Source organism: Zalophus californianus, chromosome X, assembly GCF_009762305.2.
Source record: "Zalophus californianus isolate mZalCal1 chromosome X, mZalCal1.pri.v2, whole genome shotgun sequence".
Classification (NCBI taxonomy): domain Eukaryota; kingdom Metazoa; phylum Chordata; class Mammalia; order Carnivora; family Otariidae; genus Zalophus; species Zalophus californianus.
The window spans coordinates 114,112,212-114,136,125 of NC_045612.1; the positions used below are offsets into that span (position 1 = coordinate 114,112,212).

At 42.2% G+C, this 23,914-nt stretch overlaps 1 protein-coding gene across 1 annotated transcript in view; it reads left to right on the top strand.

The window, feature by feature from the left end:
- Positions 1 to 23,914, top strand: part of ADGRG2 (adhesion G protein-coupled receptor G2) — a 131,601-nt gene that overhangs the window by 38,219 nt on the left and 69,468 nt on the right. The window contains exons 2-3 of the mRNA XM_027607785.2: positions 8,740 to 8,787; positions 20,650 to 20,768. Coding sequence (XP_027463586.1) covers positions 20,651 to 20,768 — 118 coding nt within the window. The 5' untranslated portion in view covers positions 8,740 to 8,787; position 20,650. The remainder of the gene's footprint in view (positions 1 to 8,739; positions 8,788 to 20,649; positions 20,769 to 23,914) is intronic.

The following is a 23,914-nucleotide window of genomic DNA, read 5'->3' on the forward strand; positions in this document are numbered from 1 at the left end:
AGTGGCTTGTACTGATGTGTCCGGAATGGGTACTTTGTAGTACTTGTATTAGGAAAGGAAGAAAGCAAGAACCGTGGGGGGTGGGAAATAACGAAAAACAGGAAGGGTAGAGAAGGGAGAGAAAGAATGAAGAGGAAGGAGAGGAAGAAAGACTAGGTATATAAATTAGCTTTTCCTGTGTAACAAAACACCCCTAGATTTAGTGGCTTAATAGAGCCACAGCCATTTCATTAATTCTCAGTTCTGGAGTCTGCAGTTGGCCTAGGCTCAGCTAGATGGTCCTGCTGGTCTCAGTTGGGCCTCAGTCATGCACCTGCAATCAGCTGCCAGTCAGCTCGCTGACTGTCCCTGGGGGTTGGCACAGTGGTGGTGACTGGGCATGTGCTTTCGCCATCTGGCAGGCTAGCTCAGGCTTGTGTGTGTGCTTACGTGGTGGTTTGAGGTTTTAAGGGCGGCAAGACAGTGCAAACTTCCATGCTCAAGCACTTCTCAAGCTTTTGCTTGTATCACATTTTCTAATGTCCCATTGGGCATAGCAAGTGGCAAGGCCAGCCCTTTCAGGGGGTGGAGAGATAGACTCCACCTTTTGATAGGAGGACCTGTAAAGTCACCTTGCAAATGGACAAGCATGCTGCGACAGCAAGGATGTATGGCTAGTTCTGCAATCTACCACCAAAGGGAAGGACTAGAAATTTCTTTTTTTTTTTTAAAGATTTTATTTATTTATTTGAGAGAGAGAGAATGAGAGATAGAGAGCACGAGCGGGAAGAGGGTCAGAGGGAGAAGCAGACTCCCTGCCGAGCAGGGAGCCTGATGTGGGACTCGATCCCGGGACTCCAGGATCATGACCTGGGCCGAAAGCAGTCGCTTAACCAACTGAGCCACCCAGGCTCCCTAGAAATTTCTTTTGTGGCCACGGTTGGCAGAGACACAACAGCATAGGGATTGAGTGTGAGGCTCTTACAGTGAATTAAAAAATGATATATATTTTTTAAAGATTTTATTTATTTGAGAGAGAGAGAAGGAGAGACAGTGAGAGAGTACAGGCCGGGAGGAGAGGGAGAAGCTCGCTTCCTGCAGAGCAAGGAGCCCGATGTGGGGCTCGGTCCCAGGACGCTGGAATCACGACCCAAGCCGAAGGCAGACGCTTTACTGACTGAGCCACCCAGGCGCCCCTAAAAAATGATACTAATATATCACCAGGTTCCTATCTTCCACACTTTATCTGTCAAGTATGGCTGGATAATAAGGTAATTTCTTACTCATTTCCAGTGGGAACAATAAAATCTTTATGGGCAAAAGTTTCTTTGTCTTGTACTCCCCGAAACTGGACTAAGGGACAGTTAAGTGTTTAGTGCATCTCATGTGGCAAATATATTTGGAAGCAGAAGGATTTTAACGCACCATACTTTATTTCTAACCCCAATATGGTATCAAGTGTAAAACAACAAAGGAGAAATTGATGTGGTGGTTTTCTTAGTTGCTTGGTGGAACCCATCCTACCAGCACAATTAATTTGGTTTTCATCTTCATTTATGTATGTTTTCATTGCCTTTTATTTCATTATTGAAAATACAATATCAAAACATAGTTTAAGTAAAGAAAAATGCCCAGCGTTTGTTACTACCCAATGGAAAGAGAAGTTAAGAGAAAATATCAGGTATGACAATTTGGATTGATTTAAGGTTGTGATAGCTACCTAAATTCAGTTTTCCTGGTGAAATGTTTTCAAAGAAATGGAAGATGGTTTACCTCAGGTTAACTTTGTATAAATATACCTTACCGTAAGTCTTGCCTTAAAAGTGTTCTTGTGAAACCGTAGACTACTCCCCTGTGAAAGAATTAGTTGCTATATCCTTGCAGACGCATTTACTTTTAAGGTGGTAATCATTTGTACGCTAAAGCAAGTCATGCCCTGTTTTGAAACACCTTTATTCCGCCACGTCCAGTGGTGGGCTGTGAGCGCCTCCCTCAGAGGGTTGGGTCTGGTTATCAGGGAGTCATTCCAAGGTGGGTCTCTCATCATGTGGTCTTCAGTACTGCTTCTCCAGCTCTGGACAGAGGTAACCATGTACATTCTAGGCCCTGGCATAGTTTGGCAAGTGTCAAGCTAGGTAAGGGGAGGGGAGGAAAAGAGGGAAAACCATAGGATGAAGGAGAGAGAGAGAGAGAATACGGGTATACTTCGGAGATACTGTGGGTTTGGCTCCAGACCCCCACAACAAAGCAAGTCAAATGAAGTTTTTGGTTTCCCAGCACATATGTAAGCTATGTTTATACTATCGGGCAGTCTATTAAGTATACAATAGCATTCTGTCTTAAAAAACATTGTACATACCTAATTCAAAAATACTTTATGGCTAAAAAATGCTAACCATCATGTGAGCTTTCAGCAACTTGTAATCACTGATCACTATAACAAATACAATAATAATGAACAAGTTTGAAATATTGTGAGAACTACCAAAATGGGACATAGAGACACAAAGTGAGTAGATGCTGTTGGAAAAATGGCGCCGACAGACCCGCTTGATGCAGGGTTGCCACAACCCTTCCATTTGTTAAACAACAAAAAACCAAAACCCCCCACAAAAACAAAACCAAAAAACCACAAAAAACTCCCCCCAAACCCCATAGCATCTCTGAGGTGCAATAAAGGGAGGTGCAATAAAACTGACTTACACCCGTAGAAGGGAAAGAGCAGAAGAGAACAATGGGGAGGGGGGAGAAGAGAAAAGAAAGCTCTGAGTGCTGCAGAAAAAAATAGCCTGGTGCTAACGGTTGCAAGAGACCCACCAGCTACTTTTCCTGGCCTGGTTTATTCCATCTCGGCACGAAGCCTCACCACAGGGACTATGAGGTCATCTTTTTAGATGTTTCAGAAAGCAATTCCAAAAGCGTTCTCATAGTCACTTCTACAGTAGAACAATGATCAATACCAGGACATTCTTAACTCCTGATTAACTTACTTCTGGGGCTATGGTTTAAGCCAGCTTTTTGACATCCTCTCTGCTTGTGGTAGAGCTGGAGAACACCTAGCCGCCATTTTCTTTCTGTGAGAGCTTTGTGTACTTAGCAGCTATTTTCATAATCCACCACAACTTCCATGTGGACGTGCAGTGTGACTTTTTTTCCCCAGCCTGTTCAGATTGTATTTTTAATGTGTTCCGTTGCTTTTCTGCTCCATCTCTCCAGGGTCCCTCCTGGCCATCCTCTGCTTCGCTCTTCATGCTTCAGCAACATGCAACTGATTCCAAATCCTGCCCACTCCATGCCAGTCGTTGGCTCTGTGTCTTGGTCTAGGCTATTTCTTCTCTGGAAAGCTCTTTCCCATTTCTTCACATAAAGGGCTTTGTGCATCCTTTGGGATGCAGCATGACTGTTACCTCCTTGAGGAAATGCTCCTAGATCCATTTCCCTGCACTGGTTTACTGTCCTTCCTCAGAGCTCCTGCTGTGCCTGTGACAGAGCCCACAGCTGGTTCATATGGCACTTCGAGAAAAGTTGACATTCTGGATTCAGGCTCTGTTGATTCTCTTGACCAGGCATCCTTGTGCAAGGTGCAACCTGCGCAACCATACGGAGAGGCCCTGTTATTGGCATGTAGTAGGTGTTCCGTAAATGTTTGCTGAATGAAATCTCTTCAGGGTTTTCCAAAGGTTTGTCACAATTGAACTCTTCTCGAATGGTGGCATCCAGAACTGAACACACCAGTCTGTGTAGGTAAAGATCTTATTATGTTGGGTCTGACAGCAATGGGGCCACCAGAAAGTTCTAGAATCACTCTTTTTTTTTTTTAAGATTTTATTTAATTATTTGACAGACAGAGAGACAGCAAGAGAGGGAACACAAGCAGGGGGAGAGGGAGAGGGAGAAGCAGGCCTCCTGCCGAGCAGGGAGCCCGATGCAGCGTTTGATCCCAGAACCCTGGGATCATGACCTGAGCTGAAGGCAGACACTTAATGACTGAGGCACCCAGGCACCCCGAATTCTAGAATCACTCTTGTTCGTTCCTTGACGGTAATACGTACTACTCTATAGTCCAGAACCTGCATATCCCTGACCTTCTCCTGTATATGCCCGCAAGCCTAACTTTCACCATCATCTCTATCTGTGCAATTTGCTTTTCCTCCTAGTGTGGAGAAGCTTCTCTTTGCTTATTTCTGCCCTTGTTCCCAAATTATCACAACCTCTTTGTTCTCTGGTTGTTTCTTCCATGGTGTTGTCAACACCAGAAACTGTCAGCCACTCTGCCCCTCAGTCTGGGCCACTAGTTAATCGTTAGGTTTCATATGAAGTGCTGAGTCTTTCAGGATGCTGTATGTCACCAGCGGGTTTTTTAAGTTTTTTTTTTATTGATCCTTGGACCAGCATCGTATTACCCCAGAGGGCAGCGGTACAACCGTCTGGGGCTGGCTGACTGTTACCTGTGTACTTGGCCTGTTTTGCTGATTATCCCCAGGATGCTTGGGCCCTGTGGCTGGCACCCAGGGCCTCTGATCAGGCTCCGAGCACAGGAGTCCTGATTCTTGGATGTGGTTTGCCTCTGAGAGTTTACTCGACGCTGGAGCAGGGCTTGAACTGCATACCGAGATCATTTCCTTCCCACCCAAGCCACTTTGTACAGTCTGCTTGCCCTTTTCCCCGCCCCTGCTCACTCTGGTATTACCCTGGCTTTTAGCCAGCTTGATAAATAGAGGAAGTTGGATGCATTTCCAGCCTCCCTGATGTCATGGTTTGGGGCAGTCTGCAACTGGGGGAGGTTTCAGTTAATCCTAGCAATTGGTGAATTTGCTGTTCTCCTCTGAGCAGTTTCTCTGTTTTGTGCCATGTGTTACATAAGTTGATACGGTTCCTTTTGTGATTTGCCCTTTCCTTTCAATGATGTAAGAAGCCCAAACATTGGCAGTCACTAATGTTTTGTTCCTGGAGGCTGGTGCTGATTGGGTCCTGATTCCTGTATAGTTTCTATAGGAGATAAAGGATGGTGGGTGTGTGGTGACAGTGGCCAGGAAGGACCCCAGGGGCTGAAGGATGTGGAGCTCTCGTTAAGTTTAGGCCGCTTTGTCCATCAGGCATTGCACATCATTGCTTTTGACATTCTTTTCCACAACTTGCTCAAGTGAGTTCTTGCTCCCCGGCTGGGAAGCTGATTTCTTGGCTCCACAACCAGAGGGTTTTGTGCTTTCATTGGGGCCTTTCTAATTGGATTAGGGCTGGGCCAGGGGAGATGGCCTCCAGCTGAGCGAGTGATGGCATTACCTCCTAGTTAGCCTCCCACCAAGCTTACTTGGGAGCTCTTTCTGGAGAACCTGGATGGCTTGGTCCTCTGTCTCTTCTGCTTTTCTTTGCTAGAAGAAATATATTTAATTGCATAAGTAATATACAGATATGTGTCTTGTGTTCTCTTGGGCTTCATCTTTCCCCCCGTCCCCGTCACACTGCTTTCTGTGGAGGCTTGGTGGGTTTCCTTCCAGGCTTTTTCGTGTGCATTCTTACTTGTCACTACATAAATAAGCATGCATATGTATAGCTTTGCTTGTTTCTTAACAGATCCTAGTATATGTATTATTAACAAACTTGATTTTTTTCTTTTGGCTTACATGTATTCACAATCTCTATATGTCAACATGTAGATCAACTTCATCTTCTTAAGCATTGCATAATATTCCATAATATGGATAGACCATCATTTATTTAGCTATTTATCTCCTGATGGAGAGAGACTTAGGCTTTTTTCCCCAGTCACATGAAGCTGCAATGACAGCTTTTTTGTGAGTGTCAGTATTTCTGTAGGGACAACCTCTGGAATGAGAATTTCTGGATCAAAAGGTATGCACACTTAACATTGCAAAGCCTAGCTACACTATTCTCAGTTGAGGTTTCCTTTCCTTTTTTTTTTTTTTAAGATTTTATTTATTTATTTGACAGAGCAAGTGCGAGAGCACAAGCAGGGGGAGCAGCAGAGGGAGAGGGAGAAGCAGGCTCCCCACTGAGCAAGGAGCCTGATGCTGGTCTCGATCCCAGGACCCTGGGATCATGACCTGAGCTGAAGGCAGACGCTTAACCAACTGAGCCACCCAGGCGCCCTAAAGTTGACACCAACAGAGTATGTGAGTGTACATTTCCACACATGCTCTACAGCTTTGGATATTTCTAGCCTTTTACATTTCTTCATCCAGTGGGCAAAACAAACTTTACTGTTGTTTGACTTCTTTTTCTACCTGAAAGTACTCCAAAGGAGCAAAGAGAGCCTCGTGTTGTTTATTAATAAACTTGGTGACCGTGAACCATGAAGTGTGCTTCATTGTGGCTGTCAATAACGTTTTGAAGAGGCAATGTGCTTGAAGTGTGAAATATCGTCAAAAATCCCTAGGTAGAAAATCCTCGTTTGCACAAATGTGAAGTGAAGTTATTTCCATACTCAAGTCGCAATCAATTTGTTTCTTTGATTATTTGAATGCTTTTCAGTTGTTAATCCTCCATTCGTTCCACAGCGAGCCCTGGGCCATGTGTTTGTCATTTGTTCGTTCTAGGACAGGGCGACATGCTTGGCCTTCACTTTTGTCTTCTTTAAACATTGCTCAATGAGGTTTTCCTGACATATCAGGCTTTATTAGGAACCTTTTTTTTAAAAGATTTTATTTTTTAAATAATCTCTACACCCAATGTGGGGCTTGAACTCACAACCCCAAGATCAAGAGTCATATGCTCCACCAACTGAGCCAGCCAGGTGCCCCAAGAACTACTTTTTTTTTTTTTTTTTTGGTAAAGAGCATATCAGGGGCACCTCGTTGGCTCAGTGGGTTAAGCATCTGCCTCCGGCTCAGGTCATGGTCCCGGGGTCCTGGGATCGAGTCCTGTGTCCCGGCTTCCCGCTCGGCAGGGAGTCTGCTGCCTCTCCCTCTGCCTCCCCCCTCATGTTCTCTCTCTCGTGCTCTCTCTCTCTCATATAAATAAAATCTTAAAAAAAAAGGACATATCATGATCCATAGAAACTCACCGTGACTCCTTATTTCTTCTTTGTTTTTTTTTTTTTAAAGATTTTATTTATTCATTTGAGACACAGAGATACAGAGAGAGAGAGAGCATGAGCAGGGGAGAGGCAGAGGGAGAGGGAGAAGCGGCCTCCCCGCTGAGCCAGGAGCTCGATGTGGGGCTCGATCTCGGGACCCTGGGATCACGACCTGAGCCGAAGGCAGACGCTTAACCATCTGAGCCACCCAGGAGCCCCTTTATTTCTTCTTTGAATTCGTATCTTGGACTCTTCCTTGAGCATTGAACTTCTGTCTGTTGACTGAAACCAGAAGTAGTTCAGTTGGTTCCAAGATCACCTACAGATTGTTTCCTCTCGTAAGTCTTGATTTGAAAATCATTATGCCTGTATTTCACATGAAGGGATACCATTGTGTGACGGGACTGCCCTCTTCGAGTTAATAGCTATACCAGTGTTTTGGTTTCGAAGTGGGCATAGTGGAATATTGTGAAAGATACAAGTCGGGTTGTCACCAATGCGCTCTGCCTTGGGTGGGCATTCTCTTCCCTTCACTGGTATGCATCCGCCTTGTCCCTCACTCTTGTCCTTGCCAGTACCCCCACAACCCCTTTCAACTCTGAGCCAAACTTAACACTCAATAGAGTTCTTTATCTGGCCCCTCTGTGGAGAAAGAATTCTGCCTCTGGTTTTAGGTGCACAAGAGACATAAATGACCCAGTTGTTGCTATCAAGGAGTTTAGGTTCTAGGGAAGTTAAGTCACAAAACCATGTAGAAGTATCTAACAAAGCATGGTCTCTAAAAGGTACTACCTCCCCCCCAGATGCGATCACTGCATTGTCCAGTGCCCCTGCCATGCTGTTAATGAAGCCTGAGACTGAGCAGTAATACATGCTACTAAAACACTTAACATGGTCAGCCCCAACACCAGCTTCGGGCTGGTCTTGCAGTTTTTTTTTTTTATTTGACACAGAGAGACACAGCAAGAGAGGGAACACAAGCACGGGGAGTGGGAGAGGGAGAAGCAGGCTTCCTGCGGAACAGGGAGCCCGATGCGGGGCTCGATCCCAGGACCCTGGGATCATGACCTGAGCTGAAGGCAGACGCCTAACGACTGAGCCACTCAGGCGCCCCTGGTCTTGCAGTTTATTTATTTATTTATTTTTAAAAATGATTTTATTTATTTATTTGACAGAGAGAGACACAGCGAGAGAGGGAACACAAGCAGGGGGAGTGAGAGAGGGAGAAGCAGGCTCCCCCGCAGAGCAAGGAGCGCGATGTGGGACTCGATCCCAGGACCCTGGGATCATGACCCGAGCCGAAGGCAATCGCTTAATGACTGAGCCACCCAGCCCCCCTGGTCTTGCAGTTTAAAATGAGTTCTTTAGGGGCACCTGGGTGGCTCAGATGATTGGGCGTCTGCCTTCGGCTCGGGTCATGGTCCCAGGGTCCTGGGATCGAGCCCCACATCGGGCTCCCTGCTCGGCGGGAAGCCTGCTTCTCCCTCTGCCTCTCTCTCTCTCTCTCTCATGAATAAATAAATAAAATCTTTAAAAAAAATGAGTTCTTTAGGAGCAGGGTTTGCTTCCTCCATTTCTTTTGTTATCTCTGCTTCCAAGTTCAAGCCCTTGTATACAGCAGGGGGTCTGCGGGCCACAGCCAAGGGGCTGACAGTAGCTTGAAGCCTTATGGTGCCAAGAGGGCCCGCTTTACATTGATCTAATTTTCTTTTTCTCATTTTCAGATTTGTGCAGAGTGTCTCCATCTTTTCTTTTGAATTTCCTGCTGCCAGGTGAGTGAGGCTTTTTTTACGTGATAATGTTGTAGCAATAACACGTTTGGTTGGTTGGTTTTTTCTCTCAAACGGCCTCCCTTCATTTCACATCCCTATCCCTTAACCACTGTATTCTTTTTTGTTTTGTTTTGTCTTTAACTCCTCACTCCTACTCGGAGCCTTCTTCTTCAGACATTTTCTTATCCTTGGGTATTCTATTGTGGACCCATTTCTTCTTGCTAATCCAATTGTTTTTTAAGAACTTTCAGAAGTGGGTACAGATTTTGAAGTCACTTGGTGCAGTGAAATCTGGGGAAGGAAAACGACTGTTTCCAGAGAACTCTTTGGGATTTGGTTTCACTCTTCCTCTTTCCTTCTTTCTCCCTGGACTGGCCTCCCTGTCTCTAACAGTTCTTCTCATGCTTTGAAATGGACTATTGAACGTTCTCTCTCTCTTCTTTAAAATACATTTTTTTTTTAAGATTTTATTTATTCATTTGAGAGAGAGAGCACAAGCAGGGAGAGCAGCAGGCAGAGGAAGAGGAAGGAGCAGGCTCCCCACTGAGCAGGGAGCCCGATGCGGGGCTCGACCCCAGGACCCTGAGATCATGACCTGAGCTAAAGGCAGTCACCTAACCGACTGAGCCACCCAGGTGTCCTTGAACGTTCTCTTTTTTACTTAAAGTGCTGTGCCCATGCAGCTTCCAAAGGCTCCTCCCAACCATATTTCAGCTCCCAGCTCTCCTCTACACAGAAATTTTTAAACCACTACTGACTTACACCTCCTGTTTCCTTTGAGACTCCTAAATATTGGTTATTTCTGGGACTTCACTGGTATAAACAATAGAAATCTTATAACCAATGTAAGTATTAATTGCAATTAATACAAATTATAATGATCCTGTTATAATTGAAGTGATAAATAACAACATAGTTATTGTGTTAAATGCTTATACGTTATTATTATAGATAAGGTTAAAATATCTGAGCAGGGTCACCCAGCTAGTAAATGGCCAAACTGGGACTTGAAGCAGGAGTTGGCATGGTGTGATGACAAAGGCAAGGAAGGGCACAGAATATTGGTGGGTGGTTTGCTTTTCTTAGTACCTCACTGCTAATCAAATATGATCTTCTGATGGTACAAACCATGTACTTCTGCCCCATCCCTGTGCTCATCCCCCAGCGTAGATCACCATCTTGAGGATACTTTTAAGGAGAGTCTCCTATTTTTCTCCTCTACATATTGATGGAATTACGCTGCAGCAACAGATTCCAGACCAAATCAATTAAAAAAATCTTTTTCGAGTGCCTGCTGTGGGTGGAGTTGCATGCTGCTGGGCTTGGGGTGAGGTGGAGACGGAGGCTGTATAGGCGAGCATATTGTGTTCCGGTGCCTTGGTTTTCTTTTTCGGCTAAGTTGAGTCTCATGGACCATGAAGAGAAAGTTAAAAAAAAAAAAAAAAAAAGTCACTATTTCTTTGGTTACACCAATGACCAACGAATCTAAGTACATAGTAGGTGTAAGTTCTCGAGGGCAAGAAAGATATCTGTCTTGTTTATTGTAGTATCATAAGGCCCAAGCGCAGTACCTTGCATGTGATAGAACCTCAACACAGTTTTATAAACCAGATGAATGAGTGTGGGAAATAATTCCCAGATCTATTTACATTTAGCACCAGAGTATACTGTAAACTTGTCTTATAATTCTGCTTGTAATAATAGCTAACACTTTTTGACTACACTAAGTCTTCATTATAGTACTTGATTTCATTTCTACAGAATCCTATGAGGTAGATTTTATTATGACCTCCAATTTTTAGATGAAGAATTGAGGTCCAGAGAGCTTAAGGAACAGGTGAAGGTTACCCTGTAAGTGGTGGAGCCCTGGGTTCGAAGGCAGGCAGTTGGCTCTACCAGGCATGCGCTTGTTCAACATACTTAACCATGCATTGGGAAAGGAGCCTGAAGAATGAGGGGAGAGACGAAGCGGGCTTTTGCTTTGCCTTGGGTATTCACACATCGGGTAATGAAGAGGCTGAAAGAGGCTGGGCGATTGCAGGTAGGACAGTGGAGGAGTTTGGACATGAGTGAGGGAGTTGGAAAATATCAGACCTTTCACAGAGTTTTGTATTTGTTTACTTTAAGTGTACAATTTATTTCTAATCTTGCACATCTGATAATGATTCACTTGTTTTATTGAATAAAGCTTCCCTCCACCCCCCATCCCCCCGCCGCATTAGAAAGCACTTAATGCTTATTAAGGAAATCATTTTGCACTGCAAAGACCAAACAAATCATGTCCTTCCATTTGCTTCTAGAGACATGAAAGCTTCATATTACCATCATGCTGGATGGTTCCCCATTGACCTGACTTTGTGCTATGACAAATGATACACAAAGCTGCCATTCTGGAGTTCATATGCAGCACGTACACTTAACCCAGTTTTTGTTGTCCTTAGGACATGGGCTTTTTTGGGCATATGAGATGTCATTTCTCTTACTACAGCGTTGCTGGCTTTAGTTCTTGGTGACTTCATCTTCAAAAAATTTTGTTGCTGAAGTTCAGAATGGCTCCTTTTGTCCTATATTTATTCAGATTACCCTAGTTTACAAGATTTGAAATTGCTGTTAGACATTTCTGTGAGCATTCCAGAGACTTCTGTAAATAGTCTCATTTGATTTATAAAATGGGTAAAAATGTGAGGACTTTCCTTGTCAGGTTTTGGCACCACGGTTATCCTAGCCTGGTAAAAATGAGTTAGGCTGTGCTCTCTTTCTCTATTCTTGGAGTTTTTGTGAGATCGGAATTCTTGTTTTTTTAAATATTTGATAGAATCACCAGTGAAAATATCTGGGACTGGACTTTTTGTCTTCGGAAAATTTTTGAGACTTCTAATGATTAGATATCTATTCATGTTTACGATTTCTTCTTGATTCCTTTTTGGTTGTTTTATGTTTTGCATAGGGATTTGCCCATTTCTGTCTAGATTTTCAAAATTATTGAATAACGTTATCCCTAAGATCCTTTTATCTTGTATGTTTATAGCATTTTCAATTATGTTGCTTTTTAAATTCTTTCCACTGATTATTTGCTGGTGCTCGCTCTCTTTTCCTCTCCTTTCTCCCCTCCTCTTAATTTTGCCAGAATTGTCTCTCCAAAGAACAACCTTGGCTGTGTTAATACCTTTTATTTTATGTCTTTTTTATATATCATTATTTTATGCTTTTTATTATTTCCTTTTTATTTTTTTAAAGATTTTATTTATCTTGAGAGAGAGAGAGAGAGAGTGAATGGGAGTGGGGTGGGGTAGGTAGGAGCAGAGACAGAGGGAGAGAATCTCAAGCACACTCCCTGCTAAGCGTGGAGCCCGATGTGGGGCGCCATTGTATGACCCTGAGATCATGACCAGAACTGAAATCAAGGGTCTGATGCTTAACCGACGGAGCCACCCAGGCACTCCTAAAAGATTTTCTTTTTAACCTCTACATGCAATGTGGGGCTGGAAACTACAACTCCAAGATCAAGAGTTGCATGCTCTACTGGCTGAACCAGCAGGCGCCCCTCTAATACGTACATTTAAAATGTAAATTTCAGGGGCGCCTGGGTGGCTCAGTCGTTAAGCGTCTGCCTTCAGCTCAGGTCATGATCCCAGGGTTCTGGGATCGAGCCACGCATTGGGCTCCCTGCTCCGCGGGAAGCCTGCTTCTCCCTCTCCCACTCCCCCTGCTTGTGTTTCCTCTCTTGCTGTGTCTCTCTCTGTCAAATAAGTAAAACCTTAAAAAAAAAAAAAAGTAAATTTCACTCTAAAGATCTTTAGTTCTATCCTACATGCTTTGAAATACAGTCTTTTTTATTATTGATCCAAACACTTTCTAATATATGTAAATGACTTCTTCTTTGACCTGTAAGTTTGTTAAATAACAATTTACCTTTGTATTATGGTTTAATTTTCTTGCGGTCAGAGAAGATGCTCCTTTTTCCTTCTCCAGTTCTGTAAAACATTTTTGAGACTTCTTGTATGGCTCGGTTTTCGTAACTACTCCCAAGTGGTGTGGAGGGTTTATAGATGGTCTTTAAGTCAGGTTGGTTAAATGTGTCATTCAAATATTCTATATTCTTAGTGACTTTCTTATTTGAATTTTACCAGTTGATGATAGAGATGTTAATTTGTCATCTTCTTATTGAATCTAACCTTTTATGAATGAACCATTTTATTTATAGGTAATGCTTTTTGCTTTACAGTATAATTTGTCTGATATTAGTATAAACATATTTTCTTTTGATTAGTATTGGCATTACATATCTTCCCATCCTTTTATTTTCAAACTTGTTGTATCATTATGTTCTAGTTGTGTCCTTATAAATACCATGTTTGAATTTTGGTGTTTTTTTTTTCAGTGTGATGATCATTGCTTTTTCATTGAATCATTTAGTCCATTTATATTTAATGAATCATTGATTCATGTGCGTGTTTACATTTACCATATTCTATTTTCCTAATCATTTTTTGTTTCTTTTGCTCCCTTTTGGAGGCTTCTTTCAAATTATCTGAATATTCTAAACATCCCCCCATCCACTTGTTAGGAAATTATATACCGCACTTCTATTTTTTAATAGCTACTATAAAAATCACAATGTCTACCCAACTTTTCAATGTCTAAAGATAATCCATACCTTTAGCCTCGTTTAATATAAGGACCTTGGAAGACTTTAATTTCTTAATTTCATTTTTTCATCTCCTAATTGAGATATATATATATATATATATAGTCTATATTATATAATGTATATGTAAATAATATAGTTGTCATTTTTATGCTATCATGTTTGACTTATCCCTGCAAGATATTATTGTTAATGTTTTATATAGTCAACATTCATTTGTTACGCTAAGTGAATTAAGTCAGTCAGGGAAAGATAATTATATTATCTCACTCACGTGGAATTTAAGAAACAAAACAGAGGATCATAAGGGAAGAGAGGAAAAAATAAAACAAGATGAAATCAGAGAGGGAGACACACCATGAGAGACTCTTTTTTTAAAAAATTTTTTATTGTTATGTTAATCACCATATATTACATAATTTGTTTTGGTGTACTGTTCCATGATTCATTGTTTGTTCATAACACCCAGTGCTCCATGCAGAATGTGCCCTCCTCAATACCCATCACCAGGCTAACCCATCCCCCCAGCCCCTCCCCTCTAGAACCCTCAGTTTGTTTTTCAGAGTCCATCATCTCTCCTGGTTCGTCTCCCCCTACCATGAGAGACTCTTAATCATAGGAAACAAACTGAGGGTTGCTGGAGGGGAGGTGGGTGGGGGGATGGGGTCACTGGGTGATGGGCATTAAGGAAGGCACTGGGTGTTATATATGCAACTGATGAATAACTGAACTCTACATCTGAAACTAATGATATACTATATGTTAATTAATTGCATTTAAATAAAATGAGATAACTAAAAAAAAATTCATTTGGATTTACCAGTATATAGTACCACCCTTAGCTCTAGGCAGTTGGGGCCTCTGGCCTGTGTCTCATGCTTTAGAGGTCCCCTCTCTGACCCTTCCCTAGTCATACCCCTCTCTAAGGGTGAGAAGTTTGTGACACAAACAAATGATACCCACCTGGAACCTGCTTCACTCTGCCCCCCAACCCTTGCTCCTAAATCTTGCTATGGGACCCTGGGACCCTGGAATTCCCTGTCCAGTCATTGTGTGCCTATTTCCAGGACCTGAGCAGGCCTCTCCCCCCAGGCAAGTCATGCTGCAGGTGTCCCTACCTTTAGACCTAAGGGATGACCAAGGAAGGGGTAGCTGCTTGCAGGGAGCGAGGGCGGTTTAGATATACAGGCTGGGCTGTCCACATACATGTGCACAACACCTCTTGTATTTTGAGATGGAGCCTCAGTGGAAGAATAAGGGCAAATTGTACCTCCTTTAATTTATTTTTTTTAATTTAAAAACATTTTTTTAAGTAAGCTCTATGCCCAAAATGGGGCTTGAACTTACAACCTCAAGATCAAGAGTCACACGCCCTACAGACTGAGCCAGCCAGGCACCCCTGGACCTCCTTTTAAACTCTTAACCTGTGTATCACAAATGTTAGGAATGGGCTTGGTCACACGTAACCACTTTCTTTGTTCTTCATTCCTTGTTGCATCTCAGATCTTACATCTTTTGCCTGAGTACATCTTTCAGGATTTGCTTCAGGGAGGATTTGCAGGTAGTGAACAATATCAGTTTTTTTTGTCTGTCTTCTGGCTTCCACTGTTGCTTCTGAGAAGATAGCTGTCAGTCTATCATATGCTCCTTTGAAGGTAAACTGTCTGGTTTTCTCTGGCTACTTGGAAGTTTTTCTCTTTATCTTTGGTGTTCTTCAATTTCACTATTTTGTGTCTAAGTATAGATTTCCTTTTATTTATTGTACAGATTCTTTAGGTTTCTTGAATCTGTGGATAGATGGTTTTCACCAATTTGGGGTCATTCAGTCATTATAATTTCAAACCTTGACTCTTTTTTCCTTTTTGAAAAAATTTTTAAAGATTTTATTTATTTATTTGTCAGCGAGAGAGCAAGCAGGGGGAGCGGCAGGCAGAGGAAGAAGCAGGCTCCTCACTGAGCAGGGAGCCCGATGCAGGACTCAATCCCAGGACCCTCTGACATTTTTAAAGAGTACAGGCCAGATTTTTTTTTTTCCTAAGATTTTATTTATTTGACAGAGAGATAGAGAGCACAAGTAGGCAGAGAGGCAGGCAGAGGGAGAGGGAGAAGCAGGCTTCCTGCCAAGCAGGGAGCCCGATGCGGGGCTCGATCCCAGGACCCTGGGATCATGACCTGAGCCAAAGGCAGATGCTTAACCGACTGAGCCACCCAGGTGCCCCTCCTTTTTGAATTTGAAATATATGTTAGACCTTGTATTTTTTTTTTCTCCATGTCTCTGAACTTTTCTTTTGTATTTCATATCTGGAGCTCAGGTTTACTTCATTAGGCCCATAACCTCAGGCATAAGTGGTTCCTTGGTTTATATTTCCTCCCTGAGTTCCTGCTTTCACTTCACCTTTGGCATGGTGATTCTTTTCTATCTTGTCAGCTTTTTGATATATTTAAGAAAATGCTCTTAATATGTCCTTTGTAATTTTTGATTGTCTTCAGCAGAAGGTTTGGTCTAATTATAACTGAACCCAACATATTCTTGGAACACTGAAGAAATTTTTTTTCCTGAGGTATTTGCTATATCAGGGTCTTTTAGTAGAGTTCAAATAAAATTTAACTATGCTTTTACTAACAGTTTCTGGATTCCTTTTTTAGAGTAAACACATGACCAGAGACTCTAGGGGGAAAAAAAAAAAGCAACCCTGAGATTCTCTGACTTCTTTGACAGTTGAATGATCCAAGTCAAGTGCTTTATTTGCACTGAGAACCTCTTCAGTGCCTCCCTTTTAAATTTCCCTTTGTGCAAGTCTGGTTAACCAACACTTATGACTCAATGTAAATATCTCAAAGGCATAAAATTTTCTAGGAGACTTAGGGAACAATTACCACACCTCTTGTTACTTCAGTCAAAAATATTGATCATTGCATATATCACAGCCGCCATGGTATAATCGAAATATGCCAGTTAATCAGAGGTAATAGAGAATAACCCTTACCCAGACCTGCCCTAAAGTGGTATCAAGCTATTGCCCCCCCACTTTTAAGTCTTATTCTTTATTCTATATTTAGATAAAGATAAATTTATCATTTATTGCTATTCAGGGTTGCACTGATGACAAATGTGTCTTTAAAAATATGATAAGTGATAGTATATTTAAAGAAATGGAAGAGATCTAGAACAATTCCTTGGAGGGTTACAGACAGGGCCATGGCCTACAGTCATGTCGCTTGTGTACCGTACAACCTCAGGGGTTGCCATTTACATCAGAGTCCACAACCATAAAACGAGGCCCAGGACCATGATGAAGCTTGGAAAATCCTCTATGAGTGATTGTGTAGCGTCAAGGTCTAGGTTTTAACTGTTTAAATGCTAGCAGATAGTTTTCTTTGTAATTGATGTGATCTTACCAGCCATCCGCAGCACCTTGAAAATTTGCTAAGAATCAGTGGCTGTTTAAATCTTCTTTCTTGATGACCTGGAGAGCATTGAGCTAACCCAAGTTACCCTGGAAGGTGAAGAAAAGTTCCAGCTCAAAAAAGAAATGACTTTCATGTATAATGAATAAGGCTTTCAACAAAATCCACAGATTTCCCTCTTTGATCAGTGATCCTAGGACTTTATGGCTTAGCAGGATGTCCTCCAGCTTATACAGAAGGCACTAAGAGCTGCATTATTTTAAATACCATAAAATTTCTCCTATTAGGAAATGTATATTCAGTCTTTTTTTTTTAAGATTTTATTTATTTATTTGACAGAGAGAGACAGAGAGAGAGGGAACACAAGCAGGGGGAGTGGGAGAGGGAGAAGCGGGCTTCCTGCTGAGCAGGGAGCCCGATGTGGGACTTGATCCCAGGACCCTGGGATCAGGACCTGAGCCAAAGGCAGACGCTTAACGACTGAGCCACCCAGGCGCCCTGTATATTCAGTCTTGAGGAAAGATATTTCGGGCTTGATAACCGAAAGCAGTCTTTTCAGTGGTAGCTGGTCTGTAGTAAGTCCTTCTTGATCCATACTCTCTTTCCAAGATGATTGCTGGCGTCACCCTTCATTCTGACCTTTCCTGCTCTCATTTGGGAGTTGAGTACAAGCTCTCTTCAGTGAAAAGGTGTGGTTTATTTTGATCAGAGGCCCACGTTATGGCACATAATAACCAGTCACTGTGTACTGTGCCTAATTTAACTTTGACCATATCTTATACCACTCAGGAGGTCCTGCCCTAGGATTTGGCAAAGCTCAAGAATGAGCTTGCAGAAATTTTGAAATTATATAATAGCATTTTGCATTTCTTGATTCATTTCACCTGATGGACTCAGACGTTTACTTCCAAGGAGGCACATTCTCAGGAGGCGAGCACTGTGGCCTGGTAGAAAGAGTAGGAGTCCCACCAAACAGCCAAATGACCTTGACCCATCTCCTAGAACATGTTGGACCCCTTCCTTCATGTGTAGAATGGGGGTTTGAGGCTAGGTGAATTCCGACTTCCTTTCCAAAAATAAACTGCTCTGATGCTCTTTCCAGAACTAAAATTAGGTACTTGCACAGTCAGTCTTCTAAGTCAGTTCTACAAATTCCAGGTAGAGTTGAGTCAAGGCATTTGTATAGGAGAGTTTTTGGGGTTTTTTTTGTTTGTTTGTTTGTTTGTTTGTTTTGGTAGAGGTTTGTTTCACTAAATATAGATTTAAAAAAAATAATAGTGCTTTTGGAGGGGGAACTGAATTCAGAAATAAAAAATAGATTGGTTTTTAAACTTTTAAATGAAACTTTTTGTGACATATGCCTAAGTGTACAATTCGGTGAGTTTCAGGAACTGAACACACCCATGTAACCAGCACGCAGAATGTTACCTGTACCTCAGAAACCCCTTTGTGCCCACGTCTAATTATTATACCCGCACCCCCTATCCAAGGAGAACCACTCTCCCTACTCCTTGCTCCATCAATTGGTTTTGCCTGCTTTTGTACCTCCCATGAATGGAATTCTGTACAATATGCATTCTTTCACATCTGGCTCCTTTATCTCACTTTATGTCTCTGAGATTCATCAATATTGTTGTGTGTAGCTGTAGCAGACGCTTACATTTTCCTCCAGAGAGACATTGCTACATCTTTGCATTCTGGTTCGAGGGACTCATTTGGGAGGGTCAATAACATGCCATTATGAACAGAGAGAGGATAAAAGTGCTGAAGAGGAGAGCCAAACCAGAGGCATTTGACAACTTGTTAACATAGTGTATTATTATTATTATTTTAAAGAGTAAATTTTTTTTGAAGATTTTATTTATTTGACATACAGGGAGAGACAGCGAGAGAGGGAACACAAGCAGGAGGAGTGGGAGAGGGAGAAGCAGGCTTCCTGCCGAGCAGGGAGCCCGATGTGGGACTTGATCCCAGGACCCCGGGATCATGACCCGAGCTGAAGGCAGACGCCTAACGACTGAGCCACCCAGGTGCCCCAACATAGTGTATTAATATATGATACAGCTTATTGATTTAAAAAACGTAAGCCCTCTTTGGAAGGAGAAGGACTCACCTCCTGTCTAAGACATTATCATGCCACGTCCAAGGAAAGAATTCCCTCCCTGTTACTGGTGATGGCTTTTAAGTTACAGGATCCTTAAAGATTGCCAGCTTTTCCTTGGGGCTGAGAAATTGTGTTTTATCCCCATCTTTACGTGCCCTCGTGCCCGTAATCCCTGCACTGTTTTACCCTGCACATGCCGGGTGCAGAATAGGTATCTGTCGACCGAACGAGTGAAGAGTAGAGCTAGCGTTTATAGTGGCTTCACAGGGCTTACTCACCACAGCAACGCTGTCGGGTTGGAATCCTGGCCATTGGAAAGAGCTTGTCCAAAGTCATTCAGACACTGCAGGGCAGAGCCAGAACCTTGCAACTCCTGCTCTTTAGTCTTCGCCACCGCGCATGCGCACTCTGTCGTTCTGAGGCTGGCAGAAGCTGCGGTGGTGGCTGGGGTCGTGGGTGCTCCGTGGTCAGGACTTCTGGCAGCTGAGAGCATACAGCCTGGTCTGCCCTGGCCGCTCGCCCTGGGGCTGTGTATGGGGAGCCTGCTCAGTGGGCTCTCACTTCCCCATGCCTGTGCCTGAGCCCGTGGGCAGATTGTGACTTCCTGGCTGGCTTCTTCCTCCCTCGGCATCCCATGCCAGCCTCTGCTGCTGGTGCTGACTGCCTGGCATGGGGTTCTGTTGGCCAACTCCTCCACCGTTAGAGGAACTGACACAGTCTCAGGATTTGCCATTCTCTCTGTGTGCCAGGCTCCCCCCTCAATACATTTTTTTATTGCCCCTCAATAAATATTTGTTGAATGAATGAATGCATGAATGGTAAATGAGGCTTTTAAATTCAGTTTTGATACCAACTGTGCTTTTAACAAATGTTGACTCTGTCCTCCTGACCACTAAAGATGCAAGCAGTGATAATGGACTTGTATGTAATAAAGAGGAAATCCTTTTACAGTATAAGACATAAACAAGAGTAGAATTATTTGTAGGATTCTCCAACCCCTTCTGATTCTTAGCATAGTTTTTAACCAGCATTTATATCGTAGTAATAATTATATATGCAGCGCTTTGTGTTTTTAACTTCTCCTCTTGATATTTTGCATGCATTGATGTTTTCCATAAATTTACAGGGACCATGTTTTTAAAAATTTTTTTTAAAATTTAATTTTGAGTGAAGTATAGTTGACATACAATATTACATTAGTTTCAGGTGTACAACAAAGAAATTCGACAAATCTGCACATTATGAAATGCTCACCAGGATAAGCGTAGTTACCATTGGACATCATACAAATTTATTACAATATTACTGACTATATTTTTTATGCTGTACTTTTCATCCCTGTGACTTATTTATTTTATAACTGGAATTTTGTCCCTCTTAATCCCCTTCCCCTATTTTGCCTGTTTCCTCCGGCAACCACTAGTTTGTTCTCTGTATTTGTGAGTCTGTTTCTCTGGGTTTTTTTTTTTTTAAATAATTTTTAATGTAATATGATACCCTACTGGGTGGTCCTCCCATAATAAACAGAGGTTTTGCTTTTTGTAGCCAGTGCCCCATCTGGCATTGCCAGTTCTCTGGGACCAGAGTAATTTAAAGGATGCAGGATTGCAGGTTGCCTTGGTTAAGTAACTGCCTCTTGGGTATTGCTGTGTTGTGATTATGGCATGCTATGATGATATGTTTTCCCCTTATTTTATTCCAGGATGTTTTTCTCTGGCAGGCAGTGTGGCCATGTTGGCAGACCTGAAGAACTTTTACTGATGTTCAAGATATTTCTTATCATCATTTGTCTTCATGTTGTTCTGGTTACATCCTTGGAAGGTAATGTGCCTGGCTGTTTTTTGTTTTGTTTTGTTTCATTTTTTCCCATGTTGTCTCTATCTTTATGTGTTTATTTAGGTTTTTTTTTTACTGTAAAATAAACATAACATAAAGCTTACTATTTTAACCATTGAACCACTGGCATTAAATATATTCCCAATTTTGTGTAACCATCACCACTATCCATTTTTAGGATATTTTCATTGTCTCAAATAGAAACTCTGTCCATGTTAAACAGTAGCTCCCCATTCCCTTTCACCCCAGTCCCTGGTACTCTCTCTGCTTTCTGTCTCTATGAATTTGCCATTCCAGGTACCTCATATAAGTGGAATCATTCAATATTTGTCCTTTTGTTTCTAGATTCTTTCACTTAGCATGTTTTCAAAGTTCCTCCATGTTATAGTATGTATCAGCATTTCATTCCTTTTTAAGATTGACTAATACGCCATTGTGTGTATAGACCACATTTAGTTTATCCATTCAGTGTTGATAGACATTTGAGGTATTTCTACCTTTTGACTGTTGTAAATAATGCTGCTCTGGATATTGGTGTACAAGTACAATTTCGAGTCCATGCTTTCAGTTCTTTTGGGTACATATACCTGGGAGTGGAATTACTAGATCATATGGTAATTCTATGGTGATTCTTCTTGAAGATCTGCCACACTGTTTCCTCCAGTGGCGACACCATTTTTCGTCCTACCAACAGGGCACAAGGATTCCAGTTTCTCTCTGTCCTCACCAACACTTCTTATTTTCTCTTGTTTTGATAATGGGTGTGAAATGATACCTCATTGTGGTTTTGATTTGCATTTCTTTAATGATTAGTGATAGGGAGCATCTTTCATGGGTTTATTGGACATAACGTTCTTTTTTTAGAGAAACGTCTACTTAAACCTTTGGCCCATTTTTGAATTGGGTTGTTTGGGTGTTTTTGCTGTTGAGTTTAAGAGTTCTTTATATGTTCCGAGTATTAAATCCTTTACCAGATAATACGATTTGCAAATATTTTCTCCAATTCTGTGTTGTCTTTTCACTCTCTTAATAGTGTGCTTTGACGCACCAAAGTTTTTATTTTTGATGAAGTCCAATTTATCTGTTTTTACTTTTATGCCTGTGCTTTTGCTGTCTTATCCAAGAAACCACTGTCAAATCTGATGTCATGAAGATTTCTCCTACATTTTCTTCGAAGAGTTTTATAGTTTTAGCTCTTATGGTCAGGTGCTTTGATGCATTTTGAATTCATTTTTTGTATATGGTGTGAGGTAAGGGCCCAGCATCATTCTTTTGCATGTGGACATCCACTTTTCACAGAGCTTTTGTTGAAAAGACTGTCCTTTTTTTTTTTTTTAAAGATTTTATTTATTTATTTGAGAGAGAGAATGAGAGATAGAGAGCACGAGAGGGAAGAGGGTCAGAGGGAGAAGCAGACTCCCTGCTGAGCAGGGAGCCCGATGTGGGACTCGATCCCGGGACTCCAGGATCATGACCTGAGCCGAAGGCAGTCGCTTAACCAACTGAGCCACCCAGGCGCCCGAAAAGACTGTCCTTTCCCCATTGAATGGTCTTGGCACCTTTGTCAGAAATCAATTGACCACATATGTGAGGGTCTATTTCTGGTGTTTATTTGTTTTTAAAAGTATCCACTTAAAGTCACTTCTGCATGGAAATGTTAAGGGAGGTAGACAATCAGCCAAATGAAGCAGCATGGTTTTCAGAAGAGAGGATCTTTAGAATGAAACATGGAGAAAATGTACCTAAGGAAGGCAGCAAAAAGGCCAGAAATCTTGGCTGCAACATCTGTAGGCAAAACGTCCAAAAAAATACAATGCTGCTATGCAAATGGAAAGAATCCTCACCAGGAATGTTATTTAAGAAGAATTATTAAGGACACAGAGAGAAATACCTTTCTTACTCAGAGGAGAGTGGCAGCATCAAGGAATCTTCATTGGATAAAGCACATATCTACTAGCAGCAAACAAAGACATGTAAACAAAATAGATGTACAACACACACATGCGAACTAAATGGAAAACTTCCCAACAGGATAAAACACAATAATTGACAATCCTTCAAAAAGCCGGCACTGGGGCATGTCAAGAAGCCACAATACTTTAGAAAAAGAAATGGTAAGAGCTAAACATGTACTGACTGCTTACGATGGGCCAGGTCCCTCCGTGCTTTACACATACGCACTCTCTTAAGCTTCTCAACCACATCTGTGAAGGAGAGGTCCTAGTGTTAGCCCCATTTCCCAGATCAGGAAACTGAGTCTCAGATAAGTAAGTTGCTCAAGGAAGTGGCTGACTGGAATTTGTAGCCAGCTCTGAATTTTGTGGTCATAACCAGAAACCCAGAGTTCTCAAACTCTGAAAACATCAGTTCTCAAAATATCAGAATCCCCTGTAGGACTTGGGTCTCTCCCCCAGAGTTTTTGATTCAGTGGGTATAGGGCCGGACCTGAGAATGGACATTGCTAACAAGCTCCCAGGTGATGTTGATGCCATTGGTTCAGACTACACTTTGAGGACCACTGCCTGCACAACTGGCAGAAGACAGAAGTAGGTAGAGAAAACTCCTCCAGCTAAATATCACGGGCTACACATTCTGCTGTGGTACTGTGATGTTCCTCTAAACTATGCTCACGCGTCATCTTCTTGGGGCATTAAAACATCACTGTGGGATTGGCAGAGCAGAAATCAAATGTCCCCACTCTACTAATGAGTAAATGTCCCCAGGGACTTGATTGGTTGGAAAATGGCAGAGCCAGACTAGATACTAGATCTTCAGTCTCATGTTTCGGTGCTTTTTCCACCACGGGGATAGATGAGGAAGGAAAGTGAAACATAAGGGGAAAAAAGTCATCAAAATGAAAGCGGCTTGGTAGAAATAAGTCTTTTTGAAAAAGTATCTTTAAAAGTGATTAAAATGGGGCAGGTAAACAGAAATGTGCATGCGTGCTGATAGCTCCCATGTCTCTCTAACTGCGAATAATCTGTGCCTATAGGACCATGCATGGCCTGTGCTTGGAACAAGCCACAAGTGTGAGGGAATTAACACTCCAAAATAGTGAGGGATGAGAGTCAGCGTTTACCTATGCCAGCTTCCTCATCCCTTGGTGAGATGGTGCTGAGCTGTGTTCTACA